Source organism: Esox lucius, chromosome 18, assembly GCF_011004845.1.
Source record: "Esox lucius isolate fEsoLuc1 chromosome 18, fEsoLuc1.pri, whole genome shotgun sequence".
Lineage (NCBI taxonomy): Eukaryota > Metazoa > Chordata > Actinopteri > Esociformes > Esocidae > Esox > Esox lucius.
Genome location: NC_047586.1, coordinates 6,617,837 through 6,632,160, shown reverse-complemented (window position 1 = coordinate 6,632,160; position 14,324 = coordinate 6,617,837). Strand labels below are relative to the sequence as shown.

At 49.1% G+C, this 14,324-nt stretch overlaps 1 protein-coding gene across 3 annotated transcripts in view; it reads left to right on the top strand.

Annotated features, from left to right (window-relative positions):
* LOC105017818 (T-lymphoma invasion and metastasis-inducing protein 2) overlaps positions 1 to 14,324 on the top strand; it is a 39,542-nt gene that overhangs the window by 3,266 nt on the left and 21,952 nt on the right. For 2 of the 3 annotated variants that reach the window (XM_020056441.3, XM_010882728.4), the window contains exons 2-3: positions 12,592 to 12,771; positions 12,930 to 14,276. In XM_020056441.3, the coding sequence (XP_019912000.2) occupies positions 12,936 to 14,276 (1,341 nt within the window). In that variant the 5' untranslated portion in view covers positions 12,592 to 12,771; positions 12,930 to 12,935. Of the gene's footprint in view, positions 1 to 4,643; positions 4,815 to 12,591; positions 12,772 to 12,929; positions 14,277 to 14,324 lie in introns of those variants that run through there. The other variant, XM_010882729.4, reaches the window with a different exon arrangement.

Below are 14,324 nucleotides of genomic sequence, written 5' to 3'. Positions count from 1 at the left end.
TTATCGTGAACGTTCTTTGTTACAGTGGTTCACCCTCTAAACACTTATGCAGTTTATGGAGTTGCTACAGTAGAACCATCCCAAATAAAGGGCTATGATAGTGTGTCCATTGAGAACCCGCATCTTATTTTTAATGACAACCAGGGACAATACGAACCGCATGAATAACATCAACAAAAAAAACAACAACAACAACAAATAAACACCGTATAGATTATAATGAACATGAAATTACATAAGACACCAGTACAGCTCCTACAGACGGATGAAGCCAAGGCGGTCGAGCGGTTGGCTACCGTAGGCTTGGGTTTCCACGACAGAGCTCTCTTTGTGGCCGGCGGCATTCCCGGCGTTCCACCTTGTGTCGGTGTGCTGTGTTTGCTCTGCCCGTCCGCCACACTCCAGGACTCCAGAGGGCCTTTTGTGTGCTCCTTAGTTTTTCCGAGCCCCTCAGACTCAGCTGGACCAACGCAACAAAGCCATGCTGGGGTGGGGGTGGGGTTGGGGAATTCCAGACGCCTATTAGAGGCTGAAAAGAAAAACTTTTGTTTTTACGGCTGACATGCGGTGAATTTTCCGCAGAATTTCTCGCTCCTTAAATCCGTGAAAGATGAGTGGGTGGCAAGCTGCGCGAACTAGGAGAGAAAATACACGAGTAGTAGGCACACACAGCAGCCAGGGGTTCCTGGTCAACGTGAGTTGTTCACCGGATGTTGCGGGTTGATTTTGGACGGTATACAAGTTGCGACGTGGTAGCTTCTTGTTGTCAATGTTTGTGAACCGTGCTATCAGCGCGCGCCGCTTTGTGTGAACGGTGATGTTGATTAGTTCAATACACCTCACATACGGGAGCAGCCTTTCCTGTACCCACAGGACAACGCGTTATGTTCTTACGGTTTTACAGGGAAGTATTAACTTTAGACTTCACCGGGGAGTTACATGATAGCCACACTCTCAGTGTTTTCCTCGTGAGGCCGTAACCGATATGTTCTCGTCGTTCTATTGTGAAAACACTGAACTTTTATTAAGAACCCCTTTCTCCGTCGGAGACGCCTGAGTGGTACATATTAGGCTAATAACACAATGAGATGACTGACTGGTACCAGTAAGGACAACACGTTGACTCAGGACGTGAAGTCCCTGGACTGTGGATTCATTTCTCCTGTTGTAGTCATCGCAGGCACATAGCCCGGGCAGATCCACCGGTGAAGTGCCTTGAAGTCTCTGTAGGTCCTGGTGCGGAAGAAGGGCCCTCTGTGTTCAGCTGCCTGAACTGTTGCCGTGCGGAATGTGCGGTGGATTTTCTACCTAATTAACCCCTTTTTTTTCCCAAATGCAAGCCGGCACTTTTTTACGATGGAAGAATGTGATGGAGGCTTAACCGTTCTGGGTTTTGTTGTTTTCAATAAGCCGGCTACACTGGGACTGTGTGTACTTAGCATGAAGGAACCTTGTAATCACACTCGTAAACCCCTCATAGGGACATTGAAATGCACAAGCAGCCATGACACCGTCTTCTAAAGTGCATGAATGCTTGGACCAAAAATACCGTTGCAATAAAAAGTTGTTTTGGTGACACTCCAAGATGTCTCACATCTAAATAAACCGTTAAATGTTTTTGATTCACACCCACGACGTTCCTTATGATAAAAATCGGGAATACTGAATGATTCTATGCGTTTATCTTGGGCAAAACAGTTCTTGTTATGCTTTTGTTAATATGTGGTGTTGCTCTGTCTTTTCCAAGGCACGTGTTTGGCTCCAGTGAATGTGAGGTGAAAACCCACATTAGGAGAACCAAAGAACCCATTGAGTGTCATAGTCTATATGATGCTGAAAAAGTCAACCTGGAGAGGAAGGGAAGGGTGCTGTCTGAGAGCATACCTTAACCCAAATTAAACAAGGCAAATACTGTTCTTGGCAAAACACCCTGTCGTGTTTTTTTTCTTTTCTCCCCCTCCAGATTCTGTGGAAAAGCGAGTTGCTGTGGATACAGCTGATCATTTCAGTGTTTCAAGTCATTTCGGAGGCTTCCATAAGGCCAGTGGGGACACTTAAACAGCCACAAAGAGCCAGACTTTACAGAACCTGCATATGAATTGGTCATACATAATTGCTCACTCTCTAACATATTACCCTTTAATGTGCGATAGCCAGGCAGAGATTCCACTACATTGGCTGCTTATATTTAAGTGCAAGTAGTTCTGTTTTGCTCTGCGGTCGATTCCTGTTGTACAGCACATTATTTGCACTCGCAACCACACACTGTAGAGAATCTGCGTCCACAGAGGCAAACGAGGATTGCCTGGCTGTCATGGTGATGTGCACACTTCCTGTACACCGTTTCCACAGGAAAACAGGACCTCACCAGCATATAGGTCATGATAATGTGGATTACTCTGTTGCTCACAGCTTTAATTTAGGTCTTCCTCAAACTCCATGGTCTAAACCACTGGTCCAGGGGCTTTGCCGGAGACCTGAAGGACAAGGGGCTGAGGGGGTTCGGTAAGAAAAATAAAAAATCCCTGACTGGGCTGGAAAACTAGTCTGCGATACGAACCGCAGTCCTTCGTTCCATCAGCCCCCCTGGAAACTCGGGGCTGCCACTGGGCCTCTCAGCAATGCCGTTTCACAGTAAATTTGATCTTATCAATGTCCCATTTGGGATAATGAGGGTCCTTTGCAAACCCCGAAGAGCCAGAGTGTCTTCCCTCTTTGTGGCATTAGAGCAGAATGTTGTCCCGCCACAGTGCTGTAACCTCTTAACAACGCCTGTCCAGGCCATACCACAGATGGGCCAACGAGCATTATTTCCATCTCTGAGTTTAGTGTCAAGTTCACGGCCATCAACATTTTTTATTTGTTGTAGTTCTCTGTGTGTGGAGTCTCTTCCCCCAGGGAGTCGTGCCATCCCGGACTCTCCTAGTTAGTGCTGCAGAATATCTGTCTGTTACTCTCTAGAGGTGCTCTTAAAAACGTCATCCCGCACTCCATTGTTATTCAACAGAACATTGCTGGCTAACTAACGCTGCTTTGTACTTGGAGGGTGCTGTAGTGTAGTAGGGACCGGACCAAGCTACTCTGTCAGGTCCTCTTCAGTACTATGACATCATCACCAGGCTTTTCCCATTCCCAGCCTCTGCACCCCTCCACCCCACTCTGATGAGAGGCTGAAAAACAAGGCTTTATGTTTCCCCAATTCCTGTATGTCCCTAGCTGGGCCCGCAGCTGCATTTTATTACAGATCTAATGGTCCTGTATTCTGCTCTCCAATCTCCTATACCACCAGTTCCCACACAAGTCCCCTCTTACTCAGCCCAATCACCACCAGACCCAAAACACAAGTGCCAACACACACTCACACACACTCACACACACACACACTAGGGCATATTCTCGCTCATCCACTTCAGAACGCAACATGTTCCTATACTTGCCTTTGCTCACATAGACTGTGAGTTTATTTCTATCCAAAGGGCCACTTAAGAATCCCTCCTCAAACAAATTTCCTCGTAAAGCAGCATCTACCTCGCCATCCCCAGGGAGAGACTATCCCACCCTCTGGTGACCGGGCCGGGGCAGGGAGCCTAGGGTCCTGTCCCAAAGGGCACCCCTGGGACCCGTAGGACTCACTGCTCAGATGTTGTGCACTGTGCATGGAACAGGGTGCCATTTGAGATGGGGCCCCTAGCCCTTTGTCTGCTGTGTGGACAGGGCCCGGGGTTGGTGGCCTGGAAGCCTGGACCTTCCAGACAAAACGTCTCGCCGTTGAACGTAGGTTTAGCCTGAGGGAAGGCATGCCTCAGCCTAAAGGGTGGAATTTGTTCCACCGTGTGTCACCCTGTTTTCTATTCAGCCATTGGGACGGTGACGGTAAAATGGTTCCAACCAGGCAATAAACGGAATGGTGTTTGTTGGAGGTGTGTGTGCGTTTCAATGTGTTTGAGTGTATGAATGAGTGTGTGAGTCAGGTACACATCTTTCCCTCGTGTGTCAGTTTTTCCCACTCGTTCACTCTCTTTCCTTTTTTTCCCATTTTTTTTATTTTCTGTCTGCTTTTCTCCCTCCGGCAGCACACGCTCGTCTCTCTATTTCTCTCACTCACTCCCTGTAGATTTCTGTTTGGCAAAGATTCCTGCTCGTGTCTGGCTCCGGCTCTCATTGTTTTCCATTCTATGTGGCTGGATCTCCAGCCTCTCCCAGCATTGCGTAAGGCAAAAAGAGTCTCTCCTGACTCCTGCCCTGTGTCCTGATTCACCCGGCTTCTACACTTGCACACTTTCTTGCACTAAAGACAAAGTTTAAAGCAGTCCTATGCCTTTAGACCCAGGACAGAGTGTGCTCCGTACATGCAGAATTGGGACTTGGACTGTGGTTCCAAGTGAACTCGGCTCTATGATTCTCCCTCCATGTCTGAATGATCCCAGTCCCTGGATGGGCTTGGCCTCTTATGTAAGCCGGAGTGAGAAGGGGCTGGTTTTTGGATTTGTTTACATGTTTCTTTCAATCGAAGGAAGAGTCTAAAGTCAGAGGAGAGGTTGGTGAAGACACGCTGCCATTTTCGGTTTTTAGTAGAGCACTTTGATTTTTGAAATCTTGGGGAAAAAAGAAACAATATTCAGGAATTGATGAATTGACAGTTTGTCCAATCTGCCTGTGGTAGTTATGCGGTGGTTGTGTTCATAGGAAGCATTAGCTTTGAGTTTGTTCCCAGATTAAGCGCTATGATGACATCACAGGAACTAAAGTGCACGGGATGTTTGACCTTCTAAGACCTGTGAGTCACACTGAACTGGAATGGAGCCTTCCTATTGGTGAGTGACCAGCTGAGAGGAAATAGCCCCACCCCAAAATAGGATGTGACTGTGTCCTGTGCATCTGCAGTATGTTGTGTTTTGTGTAATATACTTTTGTCTGTGTCTGTCCCTTCAAGTACAGTGAAACAGGGAAAACGTGTATACGTGAGGAAAAAGCCTGTTTCCGGCATAGGGGTTAGATTAAAGTTATAATTAGGTTTATAGTTAAGGTTCGTTTTTTTGGTTGGGGTTAGGATTAGTGATAGGTTTAGGGCTAGCGAAAATAAGATTTTGAATGGGAATAATATTTGAGACCCACAAAAGGACAGTAGAATGTGTGTGTGTGTGTGTGTGGTTGTTTCTTATACATTTTTAGGGCCAACATTGACCAAAATGTCTTGGCATTAATTTAAAACACGAAGGTTGCTAAAATAGCAGATCTTTCTGTAAGTCATTTTGTTTGAGGTTAGAGCTAGAGTTGCATTTTCATTATGTGTTTACATTTTTTTTCTTTTACCCACAATTTCGTGAGGTCCAGTTTGTGGTCCAGTCCCTCCCTCATGCCCGCCACTCACGGCTGAGTAATGTCTTCTGCCTTGATTGAGCTTACAGGCAACCTGACCTCCACAAGGAGTCGCTAGAGCGCAACGAGGCGAGACGAACATATTTGATTACTAACCCAAATACTCCGCCCTCTGTGGAACCCCCATGCTAATCTGTATGCAGGATTCAAACCCTGGTCTCGCAGTGACGCAGCCATGGCAATGACTTTACAGCTACGCCATTCAGGGGCTCCTTAAAGTAGGGTTTAAAAGTAAAAAAATCCTTCACCTGTCACAAGTGTCCGGTCAGCAGAATTGCCAAGCTGTGTGCACAGTGTGGCTGTCAGCCAGTCGGACTCTGTATGCCTTTGTCTCCAGCGAGTGTCAGAGGGGTTTTAGTATAGTCGATCAAACACTGAGAACAGGGCTGGTTCCCAGTGCCCTCTCAGATCACCATCATTTCCATAGTTGGACCGCTGGCAGCCAAACTGCCACGTCAAGCCTGCACCAGCTACAATAGGAACCATGAACAGAGAATACAATTGGTGGATGTGGTCCAGAGGGTTTCAGCTCCTTTAGAGCACATTGCCAAGTCTACTGTATAAGCTTTGGAATTCCTCTACGGCTAAAAGGGAATTTACCAGTGACCTTTCAGACGAATGTCGTTCAACATTAAGCCATTAAATCCAGGAATTGTTATCCACTTTATCGTATAACAAACAGTCCCTTTCTCCTGTTTTCTGGGCGTTGCACGGGAAAGAAAACACGTTTTGTTCACTCATTTGGCAACCAAGCAGCCAATCAATACTTTTAATTAACTCCTTTAAGACTTCACTGACCAAAGACACTGTTGCTCCACAGACAAAATAAAAACACTGGACTCAACTTGTCGGCTACTCAGCTTGAGGAGTTGTCTGTGCGGTTTGGTGTATATGATGCATATGCATTCGCCTGTGTGTGTGTGTGTGTGTGTGTTGGCACCCATGTGAATTAATGCACACAATGCGCGTGATTGTGCGCACATCCTTGTGTGGGTTTCTGTGTGTGATGGAAGGCACAGGGTTTGGCTGAGGTGGCCAGATGTTTACACGGGCCTGAACCCATCACCACATCCGGCTCATTAGTGTGTGGTGGCAAACAGTTTTCCATATCACAGCCACAGGGGACGACCTCCAGCCGGAGCAAACACAGCGTAGCTCACCGCCTCCGACCAGAGACGAAACGGCGCAATTCTGAAAGTGTTTTGCTGGATAAAAGTACACCTGAGGTATTAATGGAAAAACTAGTAACAACGTCAGGTGAATCTCTGAACGGAAAGACTGTGTGAAGGAGGAGCATGAATTGAATGGAATCTCGACCAGTGCCACCACATGAGTGTGCTACAGGCATTTTAGTGGCTCATTGATTTTAGCACATTTCCTGAAGACATTTGTAAAAACTGTGTCTTAAACTTTGCCACAACAATGGGTGACAGTCCACTCAGTGGTTACGGTTTGCATAACATGACTGGCTTATAAGCTTTTGGAAGTGTTGTGGCCTCCTTTCAAAGCCGCTAAACAGCCTTGGTCCTCAGCAACTCTGTGGCACAGCGATCTCTCAATGGGCCCAGCAATAAGGACACACATTTGCCTGAATTGATGGCATAGAAAAGTAGATATAGATAATTTTATAGCATTTCATGTAATAAAAAATAAATAGATGTAAACGTTTAAACTGCCACCAGTTTTTAGTTGTAAGCCAACTATTTTCCATTTATTAAATCTTAAATCGGACAAATTATTTAATTTTACAACTTCTCTAATATCGGCTATTAAGAATGAACACTATCAGCCAAATGGCTGTGGTAAATTATCAGTGTCAATCATTTGGGTTTATCCTTCCAGCCCTACTGTCTGATGTCTGAGTACGGCTTTATGCTCCTGTGGTGCTCTTCGGGTGGATATTAAATCTTGGTCATTGATGGATCTTGAGAAAGCCAAAGGCCTTGAATGTTGACATCTGGACCGGAGGCTGAATAGAAGGGTCCGCCCTAGGCACCCGTCCACACTTTGTAAGGCCTCCTCTTGCCCCGTCTCTCTCTCTCACTTTCTTATTCTCTCTTCGGGGACAATAGAGGGAACAAGTGCTTAAGGCATCGCGTTGGTGATGCGGGCTGTGTCCTCACTTCAACCCCCATCATGGCTGCTAACAACAGGAGAACGCTCAGCGGCAGTGATCGATCAATAGGGTCCAACTGTAATTGACAGCTAACTCGGCTAACCATTCATCCACTGGTGCTGGAGAAAGAGGGTGGAAATGGGGCCAGAGGTGGCTACAAAGCCAAATTAGATTTGATGCATGCTTTGGTCAGCTTTGTTTTGGAAACGGATGAGGAAAAGACAGAAGCACTGTTGTGTTTTGTTTGCATTCACAGTCTTGGCTGACACAGAGATGTAGTCTTAGCTAAATGATTAGCAGCGCTATTACGTTCTGGGTCCATAGTGATGACACGTAATAACGAGGCGCAGAACCAGAATTAAGAGCAGAACAAACAGAACAGGGAACTTCAAATTCTCTGTTTGCAAGGTATGGACAAAATCATCCCTATCCGAATAACCGATGACCCAAAACCGTAACACTGAACCAGATTTGGCAAATTCATTTACTTAATAGATCCTAAAATATTACCTGGTCACGTTTTGCATAAGATAAGTCCCATTTGGTCCTAAAAGTCTCTGGTATAAAGTAGTGCACTAATGAATAAAGTGCCATTGAGGACACATAGACCTTATCCATCTGTCCCCCTGAATGGTTGGAAGGAAATAGTTGTGGGGCCACGCCTTGGATTCAAGGGGCCACGCCTGTCTGCTCACACTGGGAGCACAAGGGCCCCTGTCAAGCACCACTGCGATGGGGAGGAAGCGGGCCCTCTCTCCTTCCCCCTCCACTTCCTCTTTCTTAACAGAGAGCAGTTCCCTGGTTGGTGGTTTCAGACGCCCGCCATGCCTGTATCACTCATATCCAAGCTCCTTTGTGTTTTCTCATGAGATAGGCCATGGAATAGTCACTGTGCTCCATACCCTATCAGTCACTGTCCACCTGGCTCCTCTCTATCAGTCACTGTCCCCCTGGCTCCTCCCTATCAGTCACTGTCCCCCTGGCTCCTCCCTATCAGTCACTGTCCCCCTGGCTCCTCCCTATCAGTCACTGTCTCCCTGGCTCCTCCCTATCAGTGACTGTCCCCCTGGCTCCTCCCTTTCAGTCACTGTCCCCCTGGCTCCGCCCTATCTGTGACTGTCTCCCTGGCTCCGCCCTGCAAGTCCATAGTCAAAAGAAGTGCCAAATATGTGGAGAAGGGTTTCATTTGGGGCACACACTATTCTCCCTGTGTATCCCAAACGCAGCTCAAAATGCTGCCCCCCAACCCCAACCCGAGCCACAAGTTGAGCCGAGCAGAATGGTCTCAGTTTGTGCCGTTTATGAGGTCCGCTTCCAATGGATTCCTGTGGCTACGTAATAGGATATGCTAGAGGTAAGAGTTATATCTCCTTGCCCACCCACTGCTGCCAGATACGATCCACTTGAGCGAGAACTGTGCCCCCAGCGTTCTGCTTCCAAACGCCACCCTGTTCCCCATGGGTTGTTATCAAATGTAGTGCGCTACCAAGGGAATGTAGATGAGATGGTTTGTGACACATTTCTTTGTTGGATGCTTTTTCATACTTCTCATAATGACATTTTAAGAGCTCTGTTGATACACAAGCTGTCCCACCCTGACAGCTATGCAATTGTTTGGAAATGAACGAACATGCTGGCAGAGTGCGAGGGGGTAATCATTCCCGGTGGTGTCCGCTGTTATTCGATCAGAATAACCCCGCTGTGAGCCGCTGACTGATTCATGTAGTCAGTCAGTTATCGTACGGCAGGATAAAAACCAGTTGAGTGAAGCTGAAAACAAGGCTGTGAGTGTGAGGGATGAGAAATAGATTTTAGGAATGACCTGTCCAACCCTTGTTGGTTCCTCTCAACCATACCAGCCAATCAACCGTTGTCCACCAGTGACCCCCTCCTCTCTGTCTCTCGCATTGTCTTCCTCGCCCTCTTTCTCAGCCACCCTAGATCCTCCGTCTGTGTAATTCCATGACGCCTATGTGTGCGCGCTCTCCTCTGCGTGCCTGCCTGAGTGGGTCCAAGGCTGTGGTGTGGCCGTCTGCATGGTATGCCAGCGCGAACAAGAGAGCCAGTCATGAATCCAGCTTCCAGGTGGCAGGCTGCCCCTAACCGACAGCTTCAGCTCTCTTCCCGGCCCATTATCGCCCCTGCACCACCCTCCATTATCGACCCAGCACCACCCTCCATTATCGCCCCTGCACCACTCTCCATTATCGCCCCTGCACCACTCTCCATTATCGCCCCTGCACCACTCTCCATTATCGCCCCTGCACCACCCTCCATTAACGACCCGGCACTACCCTCCATTATCGCCCCTGCACCACCCTCCATTATTGCCCCTGCACCACCCTCCATTATCGCCCCTGCACCTCCCTCCATTATCGCCCCTGCACCTCCCTCCATTATCGCCCCTGCACCACCCTCCATTATCGCCCCTGCACCACCTTCCATTATCGCCCCTGCACCTCCCTCCATTATCGCCCCTGCACCACCCTCCATTATCGCCCCTGCACCACCTTCCATTATCGCCCCTGCACCTCCCTCCATTATCGCCCCTGCACCACCCTCCATTATTGAGCCGGCACCACCCTCCATTATCGCCCCTGCACCTCCCTCCATTAACGACCCGGCACCACCCTCCATTAACGACCCGGCACCACCCTCCATTATCGCCCCTGCACCACCCTCCATTATCACCCCTGCACCACCCTCCATTATTGCCCCGGCACATCCCTATGAAACTACTTCTTGAGGAACTGGGGAATGTGCAGGAGCAAAAGAGAGAACAATTAAATTCTCTATGGACCTAAATATGTGCTAGTACAATATTAGATCATCGCAGTAGGGTTTTTGGGTTGGGAGCAATGGATTGGTTTTAACTACATTCATGTGACAGACATCAAATGGATGACCTTAAGAGCTTGTGCTATGTTCCAACCTTTTAGTTTGGAAAGCAATCAGGAGGCTCTGAGCCAGCTCTGTCCCTGCTAGAAGGATCTGTAATCAGGTAGCTGGCTAATGGAGTATACAGCTTCCCAAATTGCGCCCTATTCACTACCGTAGCCCTATAAGCTTAAATACAAAGAAGAGTAAGTTGTATAAATTAAGGTGTGCTGGAGTTTGACGCCGCCAGTGTTTTAATGGGCCTATATAAACATCACCCTGTTATAATGACCCTGTTATAACAACCCTGTTATAATGAACCTGTTAAATCCAGTGTAATGACCCTTTTATAACCATCCTGTGAAAACGACCCTGTATTTAAGACCCTGTAACAACAACCCAATTATAAATATGTTGTTATAATGACCCTATTATAACAACCCTGTTATAATGAACAAGTTAAAACCTGTGTAATGACCCTTTAATAACAATCCTGTGAAAACGACCCTGTTTTGGTAGCAGTTAGGCAGAATTCAGATAGGCTTTGTTTCAGTGTTCATAGTTTTGTGTCCGATCAACAAAAGGAACTACAACGACGCTCTTAGCTGAAATTGAAAAAGGGTTGCTGGCATCGGAAAAGTCTGTTGTGAACAGCTTTCATCTATGATGTCATGGGCTACATAGGATGTAACTGTGTTTGTCTTGGGCAGGTGGCATTCCTCCATGTTAACACACATGTACTCATTCACCCATACACACACACACACACACACGTCCATACAAAAATACTCCATACACACAAATTCAGCCGTCCACAAGAACACATCCTAATTTTTAGCCCCCAATGTAATTCCACTTCAGTATAGCTGCCCTGGAGTTCTGCATGGGGGGGGGGGGCTCTTTGTGCTTTAAGAATACCAGGGTCGAGGGTCCAAGGCATCCCCGGCGAGCGAGCAGATGGCCTATAGGAGAGGCACAACAAAAGTTGTGACCGCTGCCCGCACCTTCAGTCATTCATGGGCTCCTTGTGTGCAGCGCGAGCCGACAGCCGTGTCGCCAAGTGCTCGCTCCGCGGTTCCGCCCCCTGCACACACAGTCCCGTAGTCTCGGGGGGGGGGGGGCCCTGGGCCACGCGGCCTCCCATTGGCCGGCTGAATGCGCGGCCTGGCTAACACACAGACAGCGAGTGCTGAACGCACCCTGTCCCCCTGCTGCAGACATGATAATGACCACTAGGAAGAAGAAACAGAAGGGAGTCTCTCCGAGGTGGGGGGGGGGGTTGGGTAGCCTTGTAGACAGAGCTTCTGACTGGGAAAATCCCAATTTTAAACTGAAAATAGGAGGAGTGTCTCCATTTTAGACATACGATTTGATAATGACTTGACTGCTTTTCTGCCGTCTCCATTATTCCACATTAGTAGGCAGCCAGCTGCTTTTTTCTGTGCTGTCTGAATCAGAGATAAGACTTCCAGGATTTCCACGTTACTTCTTCTTGTAGCGTGTAAATAAAGGGGTCAGGGGTCATGGGTGTATTAGACAAAAGTCCTCCTATTTACAAGTACAGGATAGGCGTTTTGCTGCTCGAGTTTAATGCTGGAACACGGTGAACCTTGTGTCACTCTAACCTTTAACCCTTCTCTGTCTCTCTCAGGAAATGAGAACTCTGGGCAAGATGTAAAAATTCCCAGGGGCGTTGTATGTTCCACGAAATTCTAAGATTTATGTCATTTTTCATCTACATATTTCATGACATCCCTAATTGCTTTACCTTAAATATATTATATTTTTTCATTGTTTTTGGCTTGATCATGATCCACTGGGAGATGTCTAACTGTTATTCTTTGAAAGTACTTTTTTATCCAAAGAATCCTAGTTGTTTGCGGTGATGCTTGATATAGCCTTGTCTGATGACTTGTAGTCAACAGTCTTTACAGTCGGACATAAAAAAAAAAAGAAACATGGAGAAAATTGCCCTGAATTCCTGTGAACCAAAATAAATGGCCTACAGAATGAAGTCTGCTTTAAAAAGCCCCTTCAGCTTCTCAGCGGTGCTACATTGAAGTAGGGGAGGAGGGGATGGCCACACCAAGAGAAGAAGGGGTGTTTCGACTTGAGGTGGGGGTTGGAAATGGGGGTCCTTACCGCGGTGGACAAACACAAGGCAAACTGTGTGTGTGAAACTGAATGAAGAAGCCCCTCCCTCCTCTGTTTCCCTACAGATGAGAGAGAGAGGGAGAGAGAAAGCGAGCAGCTGTGAGTGTGTGTGAGAGTGAGGTGCCCAGACCCGAGGAGCTCGCACAGCAGCACAGAGCCCAACTAGCGCTGCGGAGACGTAGCAAACCCAGGGGAGTATGCAGAGGACTATCTAAGTTTGTCCTGAGGACAAACGGCCATAACTGGTGAGACCACTGTGTGGCTGTTGTTTATTCTGTCATTCTGTTTAATTTAAATTTTGTTCAACTGCTTTAATGTCAACGGATTATGATTCCGTCACGATGACTCACTTCTGCGTTGATTATCTCTCACGCGGATGTTTTGTCTCTGTGCTCGACTACAGATCGGAATGGGAAACACTGACAGCCAGTACAGCAGCTTCAGCGTCCCTGGGAAACCCAGGCCCTGCTCACTGAAGTTCCACTCCGCCAAAGAGGAGGCCCTGTCCGCCCACAGCTGGTGGAGGGCCAGCGAGGGGGGGGGCCAGGGGCACGGAACCGGAGGGACAGCAGGGAGGGGCTGCCAGCATCAGGCCAGTCAGGACCGGCCGTACTGCCCCTGGACCCGCCACGGCCACCCTGTCACCGGGGGAGCCAGAGTTCTGCACGGGTCGCCCGGGACCAAGCTGAAGCCCAGCTCTCCAAAGTGCTGCGACAGAGGGGACGGCTCCCAAGTTACCCGCGGGAAGGTCTGCGACGGCGGCTTTGCTTGCCTGGAGGGTAGCGGGGAGAGCGCCGGTGGACAGCGTGCCCACCACAGGAACCTCCTGTGTGAGTCCATAAAGGGCGGCAGCAGCCCCAAGGTGGTGCTCAGTAAAGACGGCAGCATGCGGGTGGAGTTCACAAACGCCAAGGGGAGGTCTCAGGAGCCGGAGGGCCTGTCTGGACACCCGGGGGCCTCCGCCGAGCCCCCCGTGACCAGGGCCCGCAAGGGCAGCTCCCTGAGCTCCGAGGGCTCGTGGTACGACTGTCCGTGGGGGGGCGCCGCAGAGCTCAGCGACAACGTGTTCGCCTGTAGTCAGGCCGGCACGGGGGACAACAGTAGCGGCTACACCACGTACTCCTCCACGCGCACCGAGGAGACGGGCTGTGGCTACGGCAGCAGTGGCTACAACACCTTCTCGTCTGCCCGCACTGAGGACATCTCACCAGAGTTCAGTGGCGGCCACCTGTTTCAGACGGCGGAGAGCAATGGACGGGATACACACCTGGGGTTTAACGGCAGCGGGTATAACACCTGCTCGTCAGGCCGCACCGAGGACAGTGGCATCGGGGACTCCATGATCCTTCACCCGGACCAGAGTCACTTCCACCCGGACCAGAGTCACTTCCACCCGGACCAGAGTCACTTCCCCCTCACACCCCACCCAGTGAGCCTGTCTGACCTCTGCTGTAGCTCTAACTCCAGCGTGGCAGCAACCTTCCCCACGGGTCAGTTCCGGGACATCCCCAAGCACCGGTCGTCGCTTGCCTCTGTGCTGACTCTGGACGCGGTAATCCAAGAGGAGGGGTCGGGTTTGGACGACCAGCGCTACCCCTCCCCTCACAGTCACACCCTGCCCTGCAGGAGGGCGGCTACCGGGCTTGGCGCACCTGCCGTTGGTAACAGCCGGAAGGACAACCTGAAGAGCCGCATCCGGCGCCTCGGTGATTGGACGGGAAGCCTGAGCAGGAAGAAGCGAAGACTACAGGTGAGGAAGGGGATTGGCTTGGGAACATAGTGAACAAAGTAATGACTG